Below are 17,367 nucleotides of genomic sequence, written 5' to 3' on the forward strand. Positions count from 1 at the left end.
AACACAACAAAATATCAGGACCTGGATTCTCTCCTACAACACGTAACTCAATTGTCCCGAAAGAAAACGGTAATGAGATGTCCGAATGTCAGCTGAGGGTGCTCCTGTTCCTCAGTGGCAAATCTTGTTAGTGTTTCTTTTAAGGGGTTCCTTCATAACACGGAGGAGGTAGGCTTCACTGCTGAGAGATGACTGTAGCCTTGGACACTCCACCAAGGAGTAAATACTAATTAAAAACCACTGTGGGACAGGGTTGGTGGGGGGAGGAAGGATAGAAATACACGTCGGAGAGATGGCTCCAGGGTGGTTTTCCCAGCGTGGCTTCTCTGGCACTGCGGGGACATTCTGGTACAGGGAGCCATGCCCTGTGCAGGTAGGGAGAGTCTCTGTCCCAGGAAGGAACTTATTTGGCCTCCTGTTTCTCTTGCAGAAGTGGAATGATCGACTCCCATGCCATGAGGCACTGAAATGACAACACACACATACAGAGTATCAGCACTGAGGATCAGATTTTGAGGTTCAGCTTCCTAATGCTGCTCCGACCTGGGATTTCATTGCCAAACCTGCTGGTTCACCTTTGTCTGAAAATCCTGGCTGACCTACTACCTACAATCAGAGGAGGTAGCAGGTGGTTGTTCTGAATGTGGCACTTCTACTTCTTAAATGTAAATGCAAGGTTTAAATGCATCCATGAGAGTCCAAACACCTCCTACCCATGAATGGAAAGGTATCCATCAGAAGGAATTCTTTCCTTTTTTTTTTAAAAAAAAAAAGCAGAAAAGAGATCAGGCAACAAGCCCCAGACTAACCAGGGTAGATTGTCAACCCTGATAGGGGCTCAAAACCAGGGAGGGTGGTGCTTGTCAAAGAATGGAAATCATAATTGGAAACGGCCGACTCACAGGCCAGCCACCTGACCCACTTCTCTTCACTAACCTCAGATTTGCTTGTCTGGGGTACTTCTTGGGTCTCCAAAAGGAGAATGGGGGAAGAGGCCCGGTATTTATGGAGTTTTGCTATATTCCTAAACTGCTACACTTTTCACACTTATTATCATGAGAGGTAGGATTACTACGATTTATGACATCAAAATCCCCATTTAATAGATGTGCATGAGCAACTCCTGGGAAGTAACTTGCCCAAGACATACAGAGTTAACACAGTTAATCATAGCACATGATTCCCAAACTGACATTCTTTCTACTATACCAATCTGCCTTCATCTAGATCCTGTGAAAGACCAAGAAGTCAGAAGACCCTGGCACTCTTCTCCAAGATGCCCCTCCTTAGCGGAAAGCCCCTTGTTTGAGTGTGCTCTCACATGGAAGGAAGAACAGGAGGACTGCACTAGACCTTTCTTATAAGAGAGTCCAGAGGCGACGGAGGACTTGGAGAGAAATCACCTGACAAAGGATAGGGGTGGGGAGCTGAAAAGGAGAGGCATCTTTAAATTAAGCTGGAAAGGAATGGTGAAACTGCTCCTTGCTTCTTTCTTTGGTAACTGAGATTGGAGAAGCACCAGACCTGGAACCTTGCCCTAAGAAAGGAAGCACAAAGAACCTCAAGGAGCTTGCTTCAGTGAGGGGCCTGTTTCTGGGTCTGTGGCAGCCCACAGGGTGACAGGGGTGAGAGAGGTAAGAGGTGTTTCAGATCTAGAAAGCTCCTTCCACATCAATAAGGAGGAACTGAAGATACACAGGCTTTCAGTTGTCAAACACATGAAGTTCTTTCCTATCAAAGGTGCCATTCCTTTCACCTGGAATATTGGATCCCCAAGTCTTTGTCTTTAAAACTCAGATTAAATAATATTTCTTCAAATCAGCTCTTCCTGTTTCCTTCCACCCCTAATCTAAAATGTGCCCCTATCATTCATTCTCTTCTAAGGAGTCCATAGGTGGCACAAACAGTAAGTGCTCCACTACCAGTCAAAGCTCGGTGGTTTGAAACCACCCAGATGCATCTCTGAAAGCAGGCAGGCATGGGGATCTGTCTGCTGAAGGTCACAGCCTTGGAAACCTATAGAGCACATGAGGGTCACTGAGAGTTGGAATGGGCTCCATGGTAACCAAGAGGACCAGCACTCTCTCTCAGCTTCCTGTCCTTTTCCTTTAGTGCATGCATCTCACTCTGCAGGTGGAGGATTCCCTGATTCATGTGTCTCTTCCCCTAGACTGAAGGCTCCAGTGAAGCATACTGAAGGGAGTAGTCGGGGCCCTTGTCTCACAGTGCAAGGTGAAGTGCAGCAGATGGGGGGCGGGGCTGTCCAGCAAATAAACGAGGCCTGGGGGATGTGGGCACTCATTATCCTTCTTTTTTCTCTGGGTAGGGTTCCAGCTGTTTTGCTTATCAATTTATACATAGACTACACACAGTAAATACAGAAGAAGTATTTGTTAAATGAACCTAGGAGCTAAGACGAGGGCCCAAGACAGTGACTCAGTGGCATGGTGGGAAGGCAATCAAGTATAACCATGGGTTCAAGTCCTGGGAACAGGGCATTGGGACTGTTGAGATGAAAAACCAAGGGGAGTGATCTACTGTAGAGTTGTAAGAAGGCCAAGGAATAACAGAGGGAGGGTGAAAGCCCATAGAAGGAATGAATATTTATGTGCCCACTGTGTGCCAGGTATGTTGTAGGCACTCACACACTGTTTGACTGCTTATTAACCACTGTGGTGTGGAGAAAAATCACTTCCATTTTTCAAATGAGGAGACGAATATGCAGAGGAACGAGGCCTTGATGACATCTGGAGTGATTGGCCACCTTTGCACAGACAGCCTATTATGCCAGGAGGCTGCAGGTTTCCAACAGCTTGATTTCAAGCCTACACGTCACATGTTGACTTGTGATTGATTTGTGAGTTTAGATTGTCATCTAAAACTTTAAGCTTTTAAGGAACATATGAAATCATTAGTAGAAATGATCTATTATTAGATGTTAGAAATAAACTTTGATTAAAAATTAAGCCAGAGCTAAAGGAAATCAAGTGGTGGTCCATGCCTGAGGGCAAGTTGAGGGTTGCTTAACCTGAGGTCCATAGATCAAAGACATAATGAATAAAATATTCTTTAAATATACTTACTTTCCTTTGTAATGCTAAGACTTTTATTTCAGGTATTTAAAAATCAATATTCTGGTAAGGAGAGTCTCTGGATGGTACAAATGACAATCAAGCTCTGGTGCTAACTAAAAGGGGGAGGGGAGTTTGAACAAAAGACACCCTGGAAAATAGACTTGGTGACTTGTTTCTAGAAGATCAGCTGCGGGAAACCCTCTAGAGTTCAGTTCTACACATGGGGCCCCCACAAGTCTGTGCTGGTGGCAACTAGTGAGGTTTTCAGTGTTCTGATAAGGGCTGTACAGGCTCCACCGTATAATGAAAAGTGTCCATGATGCAATGAAAGTAAAGAATGCCTGTTTGTAAAACCCAAGAGAGCTGAAAGTGCCTGAAGCTGCCATCACTGGCAGCAGCCTCACACTGAAGAGATGACTGACCGTGGAAAGCAGCCTGCCCCAGGATCAAAGGACCAGAAGATAAAGGTGCCTTTGTTCTCTGAAGCACGGGCAAGTAGAACCCAAGAGAGTGGGAGCTTGGAGGTGGCTCTGACTGCAGACCTAGTACTGTGTCTAGAACAGCTGGGCAAAAAACACACTGAGGGAGTTAAGACTAAATACATAAAATGTAAGAAGGAGATGGTACAGACAGAGCTTCTGTGTTTGGGTTTCAGATGAGTGCTCACTGAAGGCTCTGGCCAGGAAAAAATGGTTCCTTAATGACAGGACTTGGGGGCTCACTCATTACCTTTTCATAATATTGAATGTTCTTGTCAGCCATTCCCATGAGCAACTGGCGGAAGTCCTGCCTCTTGTTGTTCTGCCACCTCTCCATGTCGGCTTTCAGGTCAGCATTGAAACACTCCATCCGGTCCTGACACTTCTCAACATCTGCCGGCACCTGGAAGGGGGAAGCACACGTGGGTGCGTGGTATGCTTGATCTATGCTGCTGGTATCCCTGGTCCTGAGCTCCTCTCTTCACATATATGCAAAGGACCAGAATACTACCTGAAGATGTCATCAAAAAGCTCCCACTCCAAAGCTTTTATTTAAAGGCAGAAACCTTAGACTTTCAAGCTTAAGAAAGGATTCTGAAAGGGGCCCTCCTACCTCAAATAAGCTACTGCTCTGCAGTCCCCAAGGCATGTGGTTTGCAAGCTCCAGCTGCTCTGCAGGAATTACCTCTGAAAACCTGCTAGAGGGTTAGCTATGAGTTGGTTGCAACTTAATGGCACATAACAGGAGGTATAACACAAAGTCCTGGGAGAAACACCTTGGCTTACAATCAGGAAGAAGCAGTACTGTAATCCAAGCAGTAATATACTTTGGCTCCTTTTAAGAGACAAATAGATCTGTACAGATTTTGCAAATAATACAGCAACACTTTATACTGCTCTGCCAGTCTTCTTTGCCTCATACCGTAACTAGAAGAGAAGTTGACTTTCCCTTATTAAGCATAAAATTAATCGCAATGGTAAGACCATTGGCTGGCTTCCTTCTCTGAACTCCAATAAACCATAGACTTGTCAATGTGCCCTTAGATAGTTGTTGTTATTGTTAAGTGATGGCAACTCATAGAGACCCTATGAATGAAAAACCTGGACACCTGTATAACTTTCATCCTTTCTCTAGGTTCATATGATTTTCGGAGGCAAGCTATTTCAGAAGTGAATGCCACTCATGCTTCCAAGCTTGTTTTAATAAGAGAGCTCCCCAAATACTGTTCACCACAGGTAACCATTATTACATTTGACACATCAGTGTCACAGTGTTCAGCTTCACAGCAACCACGAGTTACCTCTGTACAGAAAGTGGACAGCCCAGGGCTTTACTACCTAGAAGAGTGTTTGACCAAAAACAATTAAAACCAGGCCTGAGGGCCTGGGGCCCTCGGGCCCTACATCATTTTACAATTCTGGCATGCCCAAATGCTAGCAGACGGACTCTGGGCCAGAGACCCTCAATTCATCTGGTAAGTCTCATCTGCTAATACCCACGCAAGACAAAAAGAAAGCCCTAAGAGCCCCGAGCCTAGTACCCTTAGATAGTAGATAATAAAAAATGAAGAGTTAGTAAGTCTAGAGGGAATGACAAACCAAGTATTTGTACATGTCAAAAGAATTTGGAAGACAAAAAGAAATCTCATAGGATGTTATGTCAAGTCATTATTATTTTTTTCTCTTCAAGTCATTCTTTTTGGGGAAAACGACTTCTTTTTTATATTCTGTGTGTGTGTGTGTGCGCGCGCGCGCGTACACCATCAACTTGGATCTGACTGGTACAGGAGGCGACTGCCCCTCCTTCTCCAGCAGAGCATCTGGTGGATTCAAACCTTTGTACCTCTGGGATTGTAGTGCAACTTCTTTCCACTAGGCCACCAGAGCTCCCTTCAAGTCATTCTTAAAGATGTTTAGAAAACGATCCACAGTGGAAATGTCACATAGACTCCACAACTTTATATAATTGCTTTGGTGGATTTCACTCATTGCACAGTCAGAGATATTCTTGTGATTATGGTAGTTCCCAAAACACAAAGCCACTTTCTCTTCTAAAACATTTGCTCTCCCAACTCTGATGATGATCAGGGAATCAGGATGCACAAATCTGGCTCAAGTGCCCACTTGTCAAATGCTTTCCAACTATAAATGAGGTCTGGAATGTTTTGTGTGCTGGGGCCTTATGGCATCACGTATCTCCAAGTTATGGGTCAGTATCTACTATCTAGGGGTGTTTTGTGCCCAAGCCTTAGAGAAAAGGAGTCAATCTAGAAACAATAATCGTGAGGCCAGACCTGAGCTAGCCAGGCTCCTTCAGGCTCCCAAAAGTGCTTAGGGTGCTCCACTACCTACCACCAAAACATGCAGAAATGACTACAGTACACAGGATGGAGGATGAGAGAAGTGATCTAGGCAGCGAGATTCAAGTGAGCCTAGTATGGGAGACAAGGATGAGTAACTTTTGGGGACCCTGGGCAATATGAAAAGAGACAGATTGGGGCGTGGGGGGAAACCCAAAACCAAAAGCAGAGAAAGGCACTCAAGCCACTGAGTGAGGTTACACTGACTTCTTCCTTTAACATCACAACTCAAACTACTTTTGCCTTCTGCGGATGCTCCCATTACTGTTGATGATTTCAGGGAAAGTGAAAATAAAAGCAAGAGTGCCCTGACTCTGGAGACCCGTCTCCCCACATGTGCCTGTCAGCCAGCCTCCTGGATGTCCACAGAGCCACAGGCAGTTCATCTCCCTGCAGACATAACCCGTTTCCCACATTTTCCACCTGTCAACTGCCCATGGATCAAAGGTCCCAGCAGCACCTTCCTGTTTGTCTAACAAAATGACAGTCACGAGGAGAAAAAGTGGAGCTCGATCAAAGAATAATGCCGAGGCACAACCAGAGAGGCTCAATGAGGCAGTGGCCAGGGTCGCTGATTCCAAGGGGCTCTAATAAGCTGAGAGCTCTGGTGGTTTAGTGGTAAGGAGCTGCATGGTCAACTCAAAGGTATGTGGTTTGAATCCACCAGTTGCTCCACGGAAGAGAGATAAGCAATCTCTTCCTGTGTGACTTAAGAGCCTCTGAAAACCACTCAGAAGAGTTAGCTATGAGTTGGTCCCAACTCTACAGCACATAACAACAATATTTTAATAATCTAGGAAAGATTCCTGAACTCTGCTTAGGATGAGAACATCTGACTGACCCACAAAAATCAAGACTCTGGATTCTGTTTGCCTCAACCTCAACTTAGGAAATATTTAATTTACAGATTCCATGCTTGGCATGAAAGAATACATAAGTGTGTATGTCTTCATAAAGAAATCTTATCTAGGAGTTTACAGCCTAGTGTGGGAGGAAAATGAGCATGCCCAGATCATAAAGTGAGGTGTGACAAGTGCCTTGTTGTGCTTGGAGAGGCTGTGGTAAGAGCACAGGGAGGATAAGCTGGTCCAACGTGAGTGAAGGACCAGGCTTCCCTGAGGAGTCAGCAAAGAGGGAACTCTGTGAGGATCATAGAGATGGGCCATATGGTAGTGGGAAAGAGGGTATCCAGGAGGACCAGATCTTCAGGTGACAGAGGTGAGGGAGAACTGTTCCCGAGGCTAGAGGACACACAAGGGGAGGTGGAGAGAGCTCTGGCCGGTGAGATGGGGGTCAGAGTAGGGAGGGAGAGAAGAGGTGATTAAAAAAAAGAGTAGAAACTGGGGTAAACAGTTTTAAATGGGCCATTTCTGAAGTTGGCCAACTTTATAGAGGACTGCTAAGTGGGCACTTCTAATAGAGCCAGGAAAGGTAGTAAATCCCCACCAAAGGGCAGTTGTGACATCTGATACAATGCTGAGCACTAGCCATCCTCCTATCACATGTGACAGCTGAATCCTGGGAAGCTTTCTGAAGGCCAGGATTTCCAAGGTCCATTATATCCATTCCCCTTTTGGAAAACACAAAAGCCTCTTCCTTCCTCTAACTGTGGAAGAGAGTTCCAGTGTCACACTTATAGAATTTGAATACCATGTCTACCAGCTCTGGTCACCTAGTGATAAGAAGCTGGACTAAAATCTTGAAGTCACGCAGTTCAAATCCACCAGCTGCTCCTCGGGAAAAGGATGGGCAATCTCCTCCCACGTGATTAAGTGCCTTTGAAAACCTGCTGGAGGGTCAGTTATGGGTCGGTTCTGACTCAATGGTACACAATAACCATTTACTAGGTTTGTGACTTTGGGTTTCTCTGTACCACAGCTTCTTTTTCTGGGAAATAATATTCCCCACCTGAGAGTTAAATGTGGTCATGCACATAAACCCCTTAGTGTCTGGTATACAGCAGGGGCTCAGAAATGTCAGCTCATATTGGTACAGAAACTGTAAATCACAATCCACAGAAAATAAATCATCATGTCCATAGCTCCTCAAGTCAAGAATATTTTCTTAAGCTTTACTCCCTATTATTATAAAAGAGGCTTCTGGTTTTGTTTACCAAACATAAAATATATTCATGTTATTGTTTCCAAACTGTTTGCCACCCTTCACCCACTCTACCCCATCCTGAGATTCTACCACAGATCAGAGGTGATTTAACACTAGACCGCCCTGTAACGAAACTGCCAGGGGCACTGTGGAACAAGGACGTAGATGGAATAGCCTAACCTGGTGGCAACAGAACCTACAGATTTAACAGCCACCTGCATGTGAGAAAAAGCTGCAAAGAGTTAGACAAGAGCCTGAAGCTTCTAGTGTGGGTGACAAGGTTGGTAATAGTGCTATTGAAGGACTCAAAGGACAGGATTATAGGCACTGATCTGGGCATCAGCCAAATAGAGGGGAGAGTTTCAGTCACAGGGTGATGGGGCTGGGAGGGGCAGATGGCAGAACTAGAAAGACTACACTTCTAGGGTCAACAAAGGAGTCATCAAAGGTTACTAGGAAAGATGACCAAGAGGTGAATTAGAGAGAGTGAGCTAGAGGTACCCAGGGAACCTACCAGTCACTTCTCAGGAGAGAGATGGGCCAACCTCCTGCTGTAAAGATTTCAGCCTAGAAAACCCAAAAGAGGGTTGTCCTGGGTTGGAATGACTTGACTTGACGGTGGTGGGTTTTTTGCTCCTCGCCCAGACCAATATTTCTCATAAAAGGAGCTCTGATGGCACTGTGGTTAACTTGCTCGGTTGCTAACTGAAAGGCTGGTAATTTAAACCTACCAGGCATTTCAAGGAAGAAAGATATGATAGTGACTACCATAAAAATTACAGCCTTGGAAAGCCTGCTGGGCAGTTCTGGTCTGTCCCACAGAGTCACTGAGAGTCGGACATGACTCTCTAGCAGGTTTTCAGAGGCAGTTAACTGCACAAAAGGAGACTGCCCATCCTTCTCCGGTGGAACAACTAATGGCTTTGAATCGCATACCTTCAGGATTGCAGTGCAATTTCTTGCCACTAAGCCACCAGAGCTCCCTATAAAGGATATAGATATGGGGGTTATTAATTATTCTTTTTACTACTGTGACACTGATGTGTCAAATGCAATAATGGTTACCCATGGTGGACAGTGTTTGGTGGAGCTCCTCAATTAAAACAAGCTTGGAAGCAACAGTGGCATCCACTTCTGAAATAGCTTGCCTCCGGAAGCCCTATGAACTTGGAGAAATGATGAAAGTTATACAACTGTTCAGATTTTTCACTCATTGGGTCACTAAGGGTTGCCTACAACTCAACGGCACTTAACAACAACAACTACTACTACTACTGAGAAAAAACCCCTTCTTTCTTTGTAAGAACTCCTGTGACCAAGAGAAAGATCCATGTGGGTAAGTGGTGCTCCGAGGAGATACAGTAGCAGGAAGATCTCTTCATCTCAGAGGAAGAAGAGGAGGCCCCCAGGCCAGTAAGGAGGTCAGGACATGAGGCTGGGGAGTCCCAGCAGCTTGGCACGGTGGTGTCCAGGAGCCAAAGACAGCTGCTCCCTCTGCCTTCAAGGAAGCCAATCAGTGAGGGCATGGTTAAGAGTTAATTCAGCCGTCTAATTTATGGCTCCAGGATTGGTAAAGGAATAGTTTTATACAGGGCTGAACATGACATGAGATGACAAAGCCTCCGAGCAAGTTTATATTCAGAGCAAAGAACATGACAATGTAACAGCTATTTATGTGACAACTTTAAAATATAGGATCCTTTGCTTCCAAAGTAGGACAATGGCAGAACTTACTGGTTCTCTTCCTCTTGTCAACCAGGAAAAGTGGCTTCTATATTTATATTTAAGGACCAAATCGTCAGGAGGAAAAATTTTTAAATGTGCACACATAGAACACCATGCTGCTCCTTTACATGAGCCTGGCATGTTTGCATATTTAATAAAAAACACAGTAGTGCATGTAGTTCCTATCAATGAGACTGACACAGGCCTAGCAGGCAGCATCACAGGGGAAGCTCAAAATTTCTGAACAGGACAGGCAGCTGGAAGTCTCAGTGCACAGTGCTGCCTCTCCATTGTGAAACAGAAGATGAGGAAAGAAAGGGAGGGTGCTGAGCTCTCTGGCCCAGCCCAGTTACAAACACTGTCTTCATCCTTATCGTCTGACTTCCCATAAAAAGCATGCAGCCTTGCCTCTCAGCGCTGGTCACTGTAGCCCAGTGCTGTATGTCTGCTGCTCACAGCATGCGGGATGAAGACAATTGGCTCTACAAAGCTTGGCTATTTGTTGAGCTGGACTGTGCTTTGGGGAAAGAAATGCGGAGAGAACGGTGCCATTTCTCTGTGTCTCAGATGAGGACTGGGGAGATGAGGAGAAGCAAGTAATACTAAAAAGCACCATATAAAGCAAAGGCACACCATTTCAGAGGTTCAGGTTTCAAACTCCCAAAGCTGGTTCCATTCCAGGTATGTCTCAGCACAGTGACAGCAGCAAAAACTGAGGCAGCAGGGGGATAATACAGGTTCTGAGGTGAAACCATTTCCCTGAAACTTGGGGCCCTGATACTTATCTTTTAAATAAGATACCACCCCCACCCTCATCTACTGCCTTTTAGACAAACATAACTTCCAATTACAAACTGTAGAAGCAGCCAAGAAGTGTAATGGCTCTAAAGTCAGACTGCTGCGGGTTATAATCCTGGCTCTACCATCTGCTACTGGTGTGGTCTAGGGCCTCAGTTTGGTCATCTCTCAAATAGGAGTAATAATGGTGACTAAACCAGAAGGCTGTTTTGTGGTATGAACCAGGTAACAGAAATAAAGTGTGCAACACCGTGTAAGCACTTGCTTGCTAGCCATTATTACACTTGCCGCTTTTAATCCTGTGGGGAAAGAGAAAGACAAGTGGAGGGACCAAAACGACAGATGCTGTTTTACACAATAACAACAAAAGCTGGACCCAGAACACTGGAGCTGGATGGCATCACAGACAAGCTAGAACAGCATCTCATAAATTTCGTGGTGGAGGATCCATTGGTCCTGGCCTTTTCCGACTTCTACCACTCAGACAAGTCATAGTTTCTCTGTGCAGATAGCTAGTAAGTATGCAGCATGTTCTCCACTCAGTACCCTGAGCCAGTGAGGAAACACTCAAAGCACAATAGAGTCCACTGACCCACTGGCAGTGCCAAATCACTGCAGAAGTTCCTAAATGATTACCCTCAGTTTCTGAGTATCTCGCTCCGTGACCTGGCAAACACTTGTGGACCAGTGTGCAAACCACAGGTGGAAAAGCACTGAGATAGACTATTTAGAAAGAAAGGAAGAGTAGGTGAGTGGCAGAGCTAAAAGTTAAAAAAAAAACACAAACAAAAAACCAGGAAAGAGCAGAAAACCCAACCCCAGGGCACATTTGGCATTTTGGAAATGAGACATAAAAGGAAGAAAGAAATAAAAAGAAAAGTAGCATCAACACAGGCCCTCTACACTGATCCCCCAATTGTCTGTATCTGGTGTTTTGTGACATTGAGCTGCTTTTCTTGGTTGTACCCTTTACACAAACAGGTCTACAGGTCTTCCTCTCATGTATTTCCTGAGTACATACAAGGAAAAGAATTTTCTTAGCACCAGTGGACTATAGCTTTCAGCCGTGCCCACACCCTCCCTCACGTATGTCTTCCCTGACCTTCGGACGATCTTCCTTCCTTAGAGCCACAGCTTCCAGTTTGGCTTCGTATTCAGCTTGCACTTGATCTCTCTTCTTCAATACATTCTGTGGGAGGCAGAGAACAGGAGCACATGTAGCACAAGTCCACCAAGAGGCCTGCAGGCCCAGGCATTGCTTCTTTATCCTCCCCTTTCCCAAATCAACCACAGCACCCCTAGACCCAGCCTTGTGCTCTCAGCAGTCTGGCTTTGTCACAGAAGCTACAGTGACACGAATGGCATGAATTCTGGAGGATGCAGGGGTAAAGAAGAGAAAGGGGAGAAATTACACCTGCACAGAGAGATGCCTAGTGAGGTGACATCCTGATGCTAAAGGAGAATGGATTTCAGGGAAGGGCAGTGGGGGTAACGGTGCCCATCCACAGTCACACTGATGGGATGTGTGTCAGCTTCACTGTGTGAGAGAACTCAGCTGTGCCACACCATGAAACCTGACAGGTTACAGCACAGGATGCTCTCTGAACGATGCCCAGTGGAAAAGGCTAAGTGACTCCTGTACTCACTGAGTTGATGCCTGGTTGACTGGTTTAATTTGTTAGCCCCTCATTTACTGTCTGCTATGATCCAGGTGTACAAGGAGCCTAGAGAAACAGTTCCTACATAAAGGGTTCTGACTGGGAGAGGTGCCAATATGCTATGATGCTGTATGTACTACGAGAACTACTGTCAAGTCACAATTCCTAGAATCATGCTGCAAGTCTGCTAGGAGGTGGTTAAATGGGCCTGAAGGGAGTCAGGCCTGGACTGGGATGAGCACGAGAGGTACCCAGGACATAAAAGTCATGCAGACACTCAATCTCAGGCTTATGCAAGTACAAGATCAGCACCTTAAATGTGTTACTGGGCATGTTTTTGTCCCACCTAGTCTTGGTCTTATTACTAATATCTTGCCGGGTAGAATGGAAAAGACAGCAACAGATATTCTAGACAAGCTTCTTTCTGCTTTATCACCTTTTTTTTCTGATTTTAGTAGAAACACAAATAGAAAACCAAAGGGACAGGACTTTCTTTTCCCCTAACTCAGAAAACACAGAGCTCTGTGAGTTTCTATCAGGGAGCTTCTAAGAGAGCATGGAGTCAGGGGAGAAGAGGCCATTCCTTGGCTAAGTGGCGGGCAGCCGTGTTCTGACAACATGCTAAAAGGTGACAAGCAATGGAATAGCTGAGAGCACTCTTGGAGAACTTTCTAGTGAGGTGTGTTAATATTGGGAACCTCAAGTCTTTCCCTAATAAGCATTTATTTTGTGAAGTATTTTACCAGGAAAATAGCAGGAGGTAAACAATGCAGAGTTATTCACAATAGTCAAAAGGTGGAAACAACCCAAATGCTCACCAAAAAATGATTGGTTAAACAAAACGTGGTAAATAATACAATGAATACTAGTGAACTATCAGGAGAAACCAGAAAGTTCTGATGCATGCTACAAGGAAGAAGACACTGAAGGATATATGTTATGCAATTTCACTTATGAAATATCCACAACAGGCACTGTATAGAAAGTAGATCAGAGGTTCCTGGTGGCTAGAAAAAGGGAATGGGGAATTTTGTATCATGAATAGAGCTTCTGCTTGGAGTAAAAAAATGTCTTGCAAATATATAGTGATATTGGTTGTACAACACTTTGAATTAGTGTCATGTTTTGAAAATTATGAAAAGGGTCTATTTTATGTTGTATATACTTTATTACAAAGTGTAAAAATAACAGCATAAAATACACAGTAGCTTATTTTTCATCATTGGCCACTCACCTTTCTGCTTGTTGCTGTTAGTGACTAGTGAGTAAGTTCCAATTCAGGGACCCTGGGTAAAAGAGGATAAACACTACCTGCTCAGCTCATCCTCACAATCATTGCTGCATTTGAGGCCTCTTCTGTAGTCACTACGTCAGTCTGTCTCAATGACGGTCCTGCTCTTTTTGGCTGACCTTCTACTTAGTTTGGTGTCTTTCTCCCAGGAGTGATTCTCTCTCCTTAGACAGGTATGTGAGCTTCCACATTCAAATTATGAGCCAAACTGTCAGCACCCTCACTCACAGTAAGTATTCTGGCTGCTTTTCTTCCAAGACAGGTTGGTTCATTCTTCTGTCTGTGGTATGGTTAACATTCTCCACCAATGCCATAATTCAAACGCATCGATTCTTCTTTAGTCTTCCTTATGCATGGTCCAGATTCTGTATGCATATGAGCCAACTGAAAAGATTACAGCCCGTGTTAAGGTGTTAAGGTGTATTATTAGTCCTCCAAGTGATGTCTTTGCTTTTTAACACCTTAAAGAGGTCGTTTCAACAGATTGGCCCAGTATAACATATAATTTCCTTGACTGACAGCTGTTTCCATAGTCACTGATTTCAGATCTAAGTAAAATGAAATTGTTCACAATTCCATTGTTTTCTCACATTTTTAGTAAGTGGTCTCAGGTTCCCTCCTCACACTCATGAAGCTTTGAGTAGGAACATTTTCAGTGTTGTTTAATAGAATCTTCTGGTAATGATGGCAATGTTCTGTAACTTGCACTGATATGGTAGCAGTAAAACCAGCCCTAAGAGTCTACTGGACACTTTAAATGAGGCTAGTGTATCTGAGGAACTGGATTGAAAATTTTATTTAATGTTAATGCACTTAATCTTAAGTTGCTATGTATGGCTAGTGACTGACTCACTGAAAAGCGGTATATGAAAAAAAAAATCAAGTGTCCTTTATATGTGCTGTAAGGGCCCAGAGAATAATGTAGATCTACTGATACCAGCAGGGGTGAAAATCATAATCTCTATTCACAAAAAATAAACACACAGTGCAATCAATGGAGATAGAAATGCGGTTCTTCAACAAGGCAATGGAATAGCAGCAGGGACATGGGTCAGCTGAAGCAGACTTCCATCCTCAATTCCTACTGGAAAAAGCACACTATCCAGGGCAGGAGTTCTAGAAATGAATTTGTTCCAGCCAAAACCTTTAGTGGAAGGCTGAGGAGGGAAGATCTAACAGCTCTACACAGCTTAAAAACCCAAAAGTGCATAGTGCCACTGTTGTAAAACAGGACTGACATCGGGGTTTGGGGGAACCTAAGAAAAGAGGGGATAAATAATGTATACTGCATTGAAACAGATGAGGGAGAGAATGTTTAAAAGGAATACATGATTGGGTATTATTTTCATGACAAGAGTCCAGAATAAGAGTTGCATAGTAAAGTGGACTAGGAGGGAGAATTGTCAACAATGAAAGGGGTCCCCCCTTCAAAGAGAAAAGTGAACTGGAGAGGGGGTGAAAAGGGAGGAAAATGTGGAAATCCAAAGTCTCTGTAAACTTTCATTAAAATTTTAAAAAAAGAAACCACAAAAAACCCCTAAGGTATCTCCTTCTCCTCACTCTCCAACAGTTTAGGGAGCCCCGCTCCCATATGCCCCACTCTCAATTATCCTGCCTCCCCTAGACCAGCCAGAATTCCACCTTCTTGGCCAGGCTGACCTGGAGTAGAAGTGGAGGTAATGGTCACATCCCTGTATCACCAGACAGTAACAAAGGCTCATGGCAACCCAGCAGAAGTGAAAAGGTGTTACCTTTATTCCACAGACAAGATGAGTGCATACACGGGTGACACCTCTCGCCACACCACAGGTGAATAGCTCAGCAGTGACTCACTTACACTCTGCATCCTAGAACAGCTGGAGTTTCAGTCTATGATTCAACTCCTCTAAAGGCTGGGAAACTTGTTTTTCATCAAGTGAAACTGTTTCAAGACTCATCCTTGTTGACATCCTCTGTACACTCAGGGTGGCAGCCTGAAAGGGCAAGCCTCCTTCTCAAACACCTTAGGCTCTGCTGATAAGCTGGGCAGGACAGTAAATGACTGAGCCGTCAACACAACGAAAGGGCCAACAGGTTCTCTGACCAAGTCAGTGTCTACAGAGAGGCTCCTCCCTCACTAAGTGTTCTTCAGAACAATTCATCATGAGACCTTTTAACAGATCTTCAGAGGGGTCTCTGGTCCCTACAAAGGACAACAAATCAAACCAACAGAGTGAATGAAGGTCCTTTCCTCACTTTCTCTGTGTCACCCTATAAACCATCTCCACATTTCTGTCTTGCCTTCATTCATCTACTCATTAAAATATTTATTAGTACCTGTTCTTAATCTTCATGGAGCTCACATTTCAAAGGGGAGGAAATCAATAAACAAGTAAACCATATAAATTCATGATAGATGTTAAAAAGAAGAAAAACTCAAAACATAAGGGTGTAAGCTATTTATTGCTGAGAGTCTGGGAGATGAAGATATTGCACATAAGGTGACCAGTTAGGGCCACAAAGAGAAGGTGACTTTCAATTGGATCTATGAAATAAATCTGGACATCATGTTTTATTAATTAGATCATTTTGCCATGGTTTAAAAATGGTCCTAGTAATCTGGAATTTCACTCTCTTTACTTTCAAATAACTCAGTTTCTTCAGCAAATAAACTGAAAGGGTGAAAAAAGAGATAAAAGCTTTGGATTTTGGTGGGAGAACCCCCAAACTACCCACCCATCTTTGAAACCATGTCAAGCATATGTTGAGATAGTTGAGAGGACAGGCAGCTTTGCAATAAAGGAGTGATCAGTGATTGGGAAGTGGATTGCAACAGGATGTGCAGTGCTTTAAAAAGCTGGAATATTCAGTAATACAAAGAAGGAAAAAAAAAGGAGTAATCAGCATGATGCCACTAGAGAAAGGAAATAAAGACATAGAGAGATGGATGGGAGATAGAGAAATCAAAGGTAAACCCTACACTATTAGTAATGACAAGCATTAACCTAGAAATAGATTGCCAGGCAGATAGACAAGGTAAACAGGTCTGCACAAGTGATAGGGATTATGCTCATGATCAGATATATGTTTGTCCGTAGTTCTACACGCACATTTGTATATGCTTTGAATGCATCCATCTATATGGTGTAGTCAACAGTCACCAAAACTGTGAAAACTTCTTAGTCACTGTCATATACTCAGAAGGGATCAGTTACTAGTCCTAGGGCCTCAGGAACATACTGTCAGGGGACATTAATGTCAACTGACATAACCCAGCATACAAAATAATGCTCTACATCCTACCTCAGTAAGTAACAACTAGGGACTTAACAGTTTCCAAGTGGCCATTTAAGGTGCACTATTGGTCTCTCCCTGCCTGGAATAAAGAATAAAGATAATAAAAGATGTGCAGAAATAACTGGTCCAAAGGACTAATGGGCCACCTGAACATCAACCTCCACTACCCTGAGACTACAACAACTGCATTGTTTCCAGCTACTTCTGCGGATTGTTCAAAAAAGGGATCATAGTAGAGTCCTGGACAGATGACCAAAAAAGAATGGAACAAAACTCAAAACCACAAAAGTGACAGGCTTGCTGGTCCTAATAGAGACTGGTGGGACCTCTGAGACTATGGTCCTTAGTAATCCTTTGAGCCTACAACTAAACTCACTCCCTCCCTTATGGCTAATTTTTAAGTAAACAGTAGACATGCTTGTAAGGTAAACAGTAACATCAGAGAGGTACTAACTCCCTGTTGTTGTTGTTATGTGCTGTCGAGTCGTTTGAGACTCTTAGCGACCCCATGTACAACAGCCCTAAACCTTGCTCTATCCTGTGCCAATCTCATTGACTCTGACACACCCATCCCGATTACCCCAGTCACTGAATCAATCCACC

The 17,367-nt window shown here is 44.0% G+C and overlaps 1 protein-coding gene across 1 annotated transcript in view; it reads right to left on the reverse strand.

Moving 5' to 3' along the window:
- Nucleotides 1-403: 403 nt before the first annotated feature.
- SNX30 (sorting nexin family member 30) overlaps nt 404-17,367 on the reverse strand; it is a 133,925-nt gene continuing 116,961 nt past the window's right edge. Inside the window, exons 7-9 of the mRNA XM_006900840.1 lie at nt 11,642-11,728; nt 3,804-3,956; nt 404-463 (exon numbers count right to left, since the gene is read on the reverse strand). Coding sequence (XP_006900902.1) covers nt 404-463; nt 3,804-3,956; nt 11,642-11,728 — 300 coding nt within the window. The remainder of the gene's footprint in view (nt 464-3,803; nt 3,957-11,641; nt 11,729-17,367) is intronic.

This window comes from Elephantulus edwardii, unplaced genomic scaffold (assembly GCF_000299155.1).
Source record: "Elephantulus edwardii isolate Elephantulus edwardi_28Jun2011 unplaced genomic scaffold, EleEdw1.0 scaffold00297, whole genome shotgun sequence".
Lineage (NCBI taxonomy): Eukaryota > Metazoa > Chordata > Mammalia > Macroscelidea > Macroscelididae > Elephantulus > Elephantulus edwardii.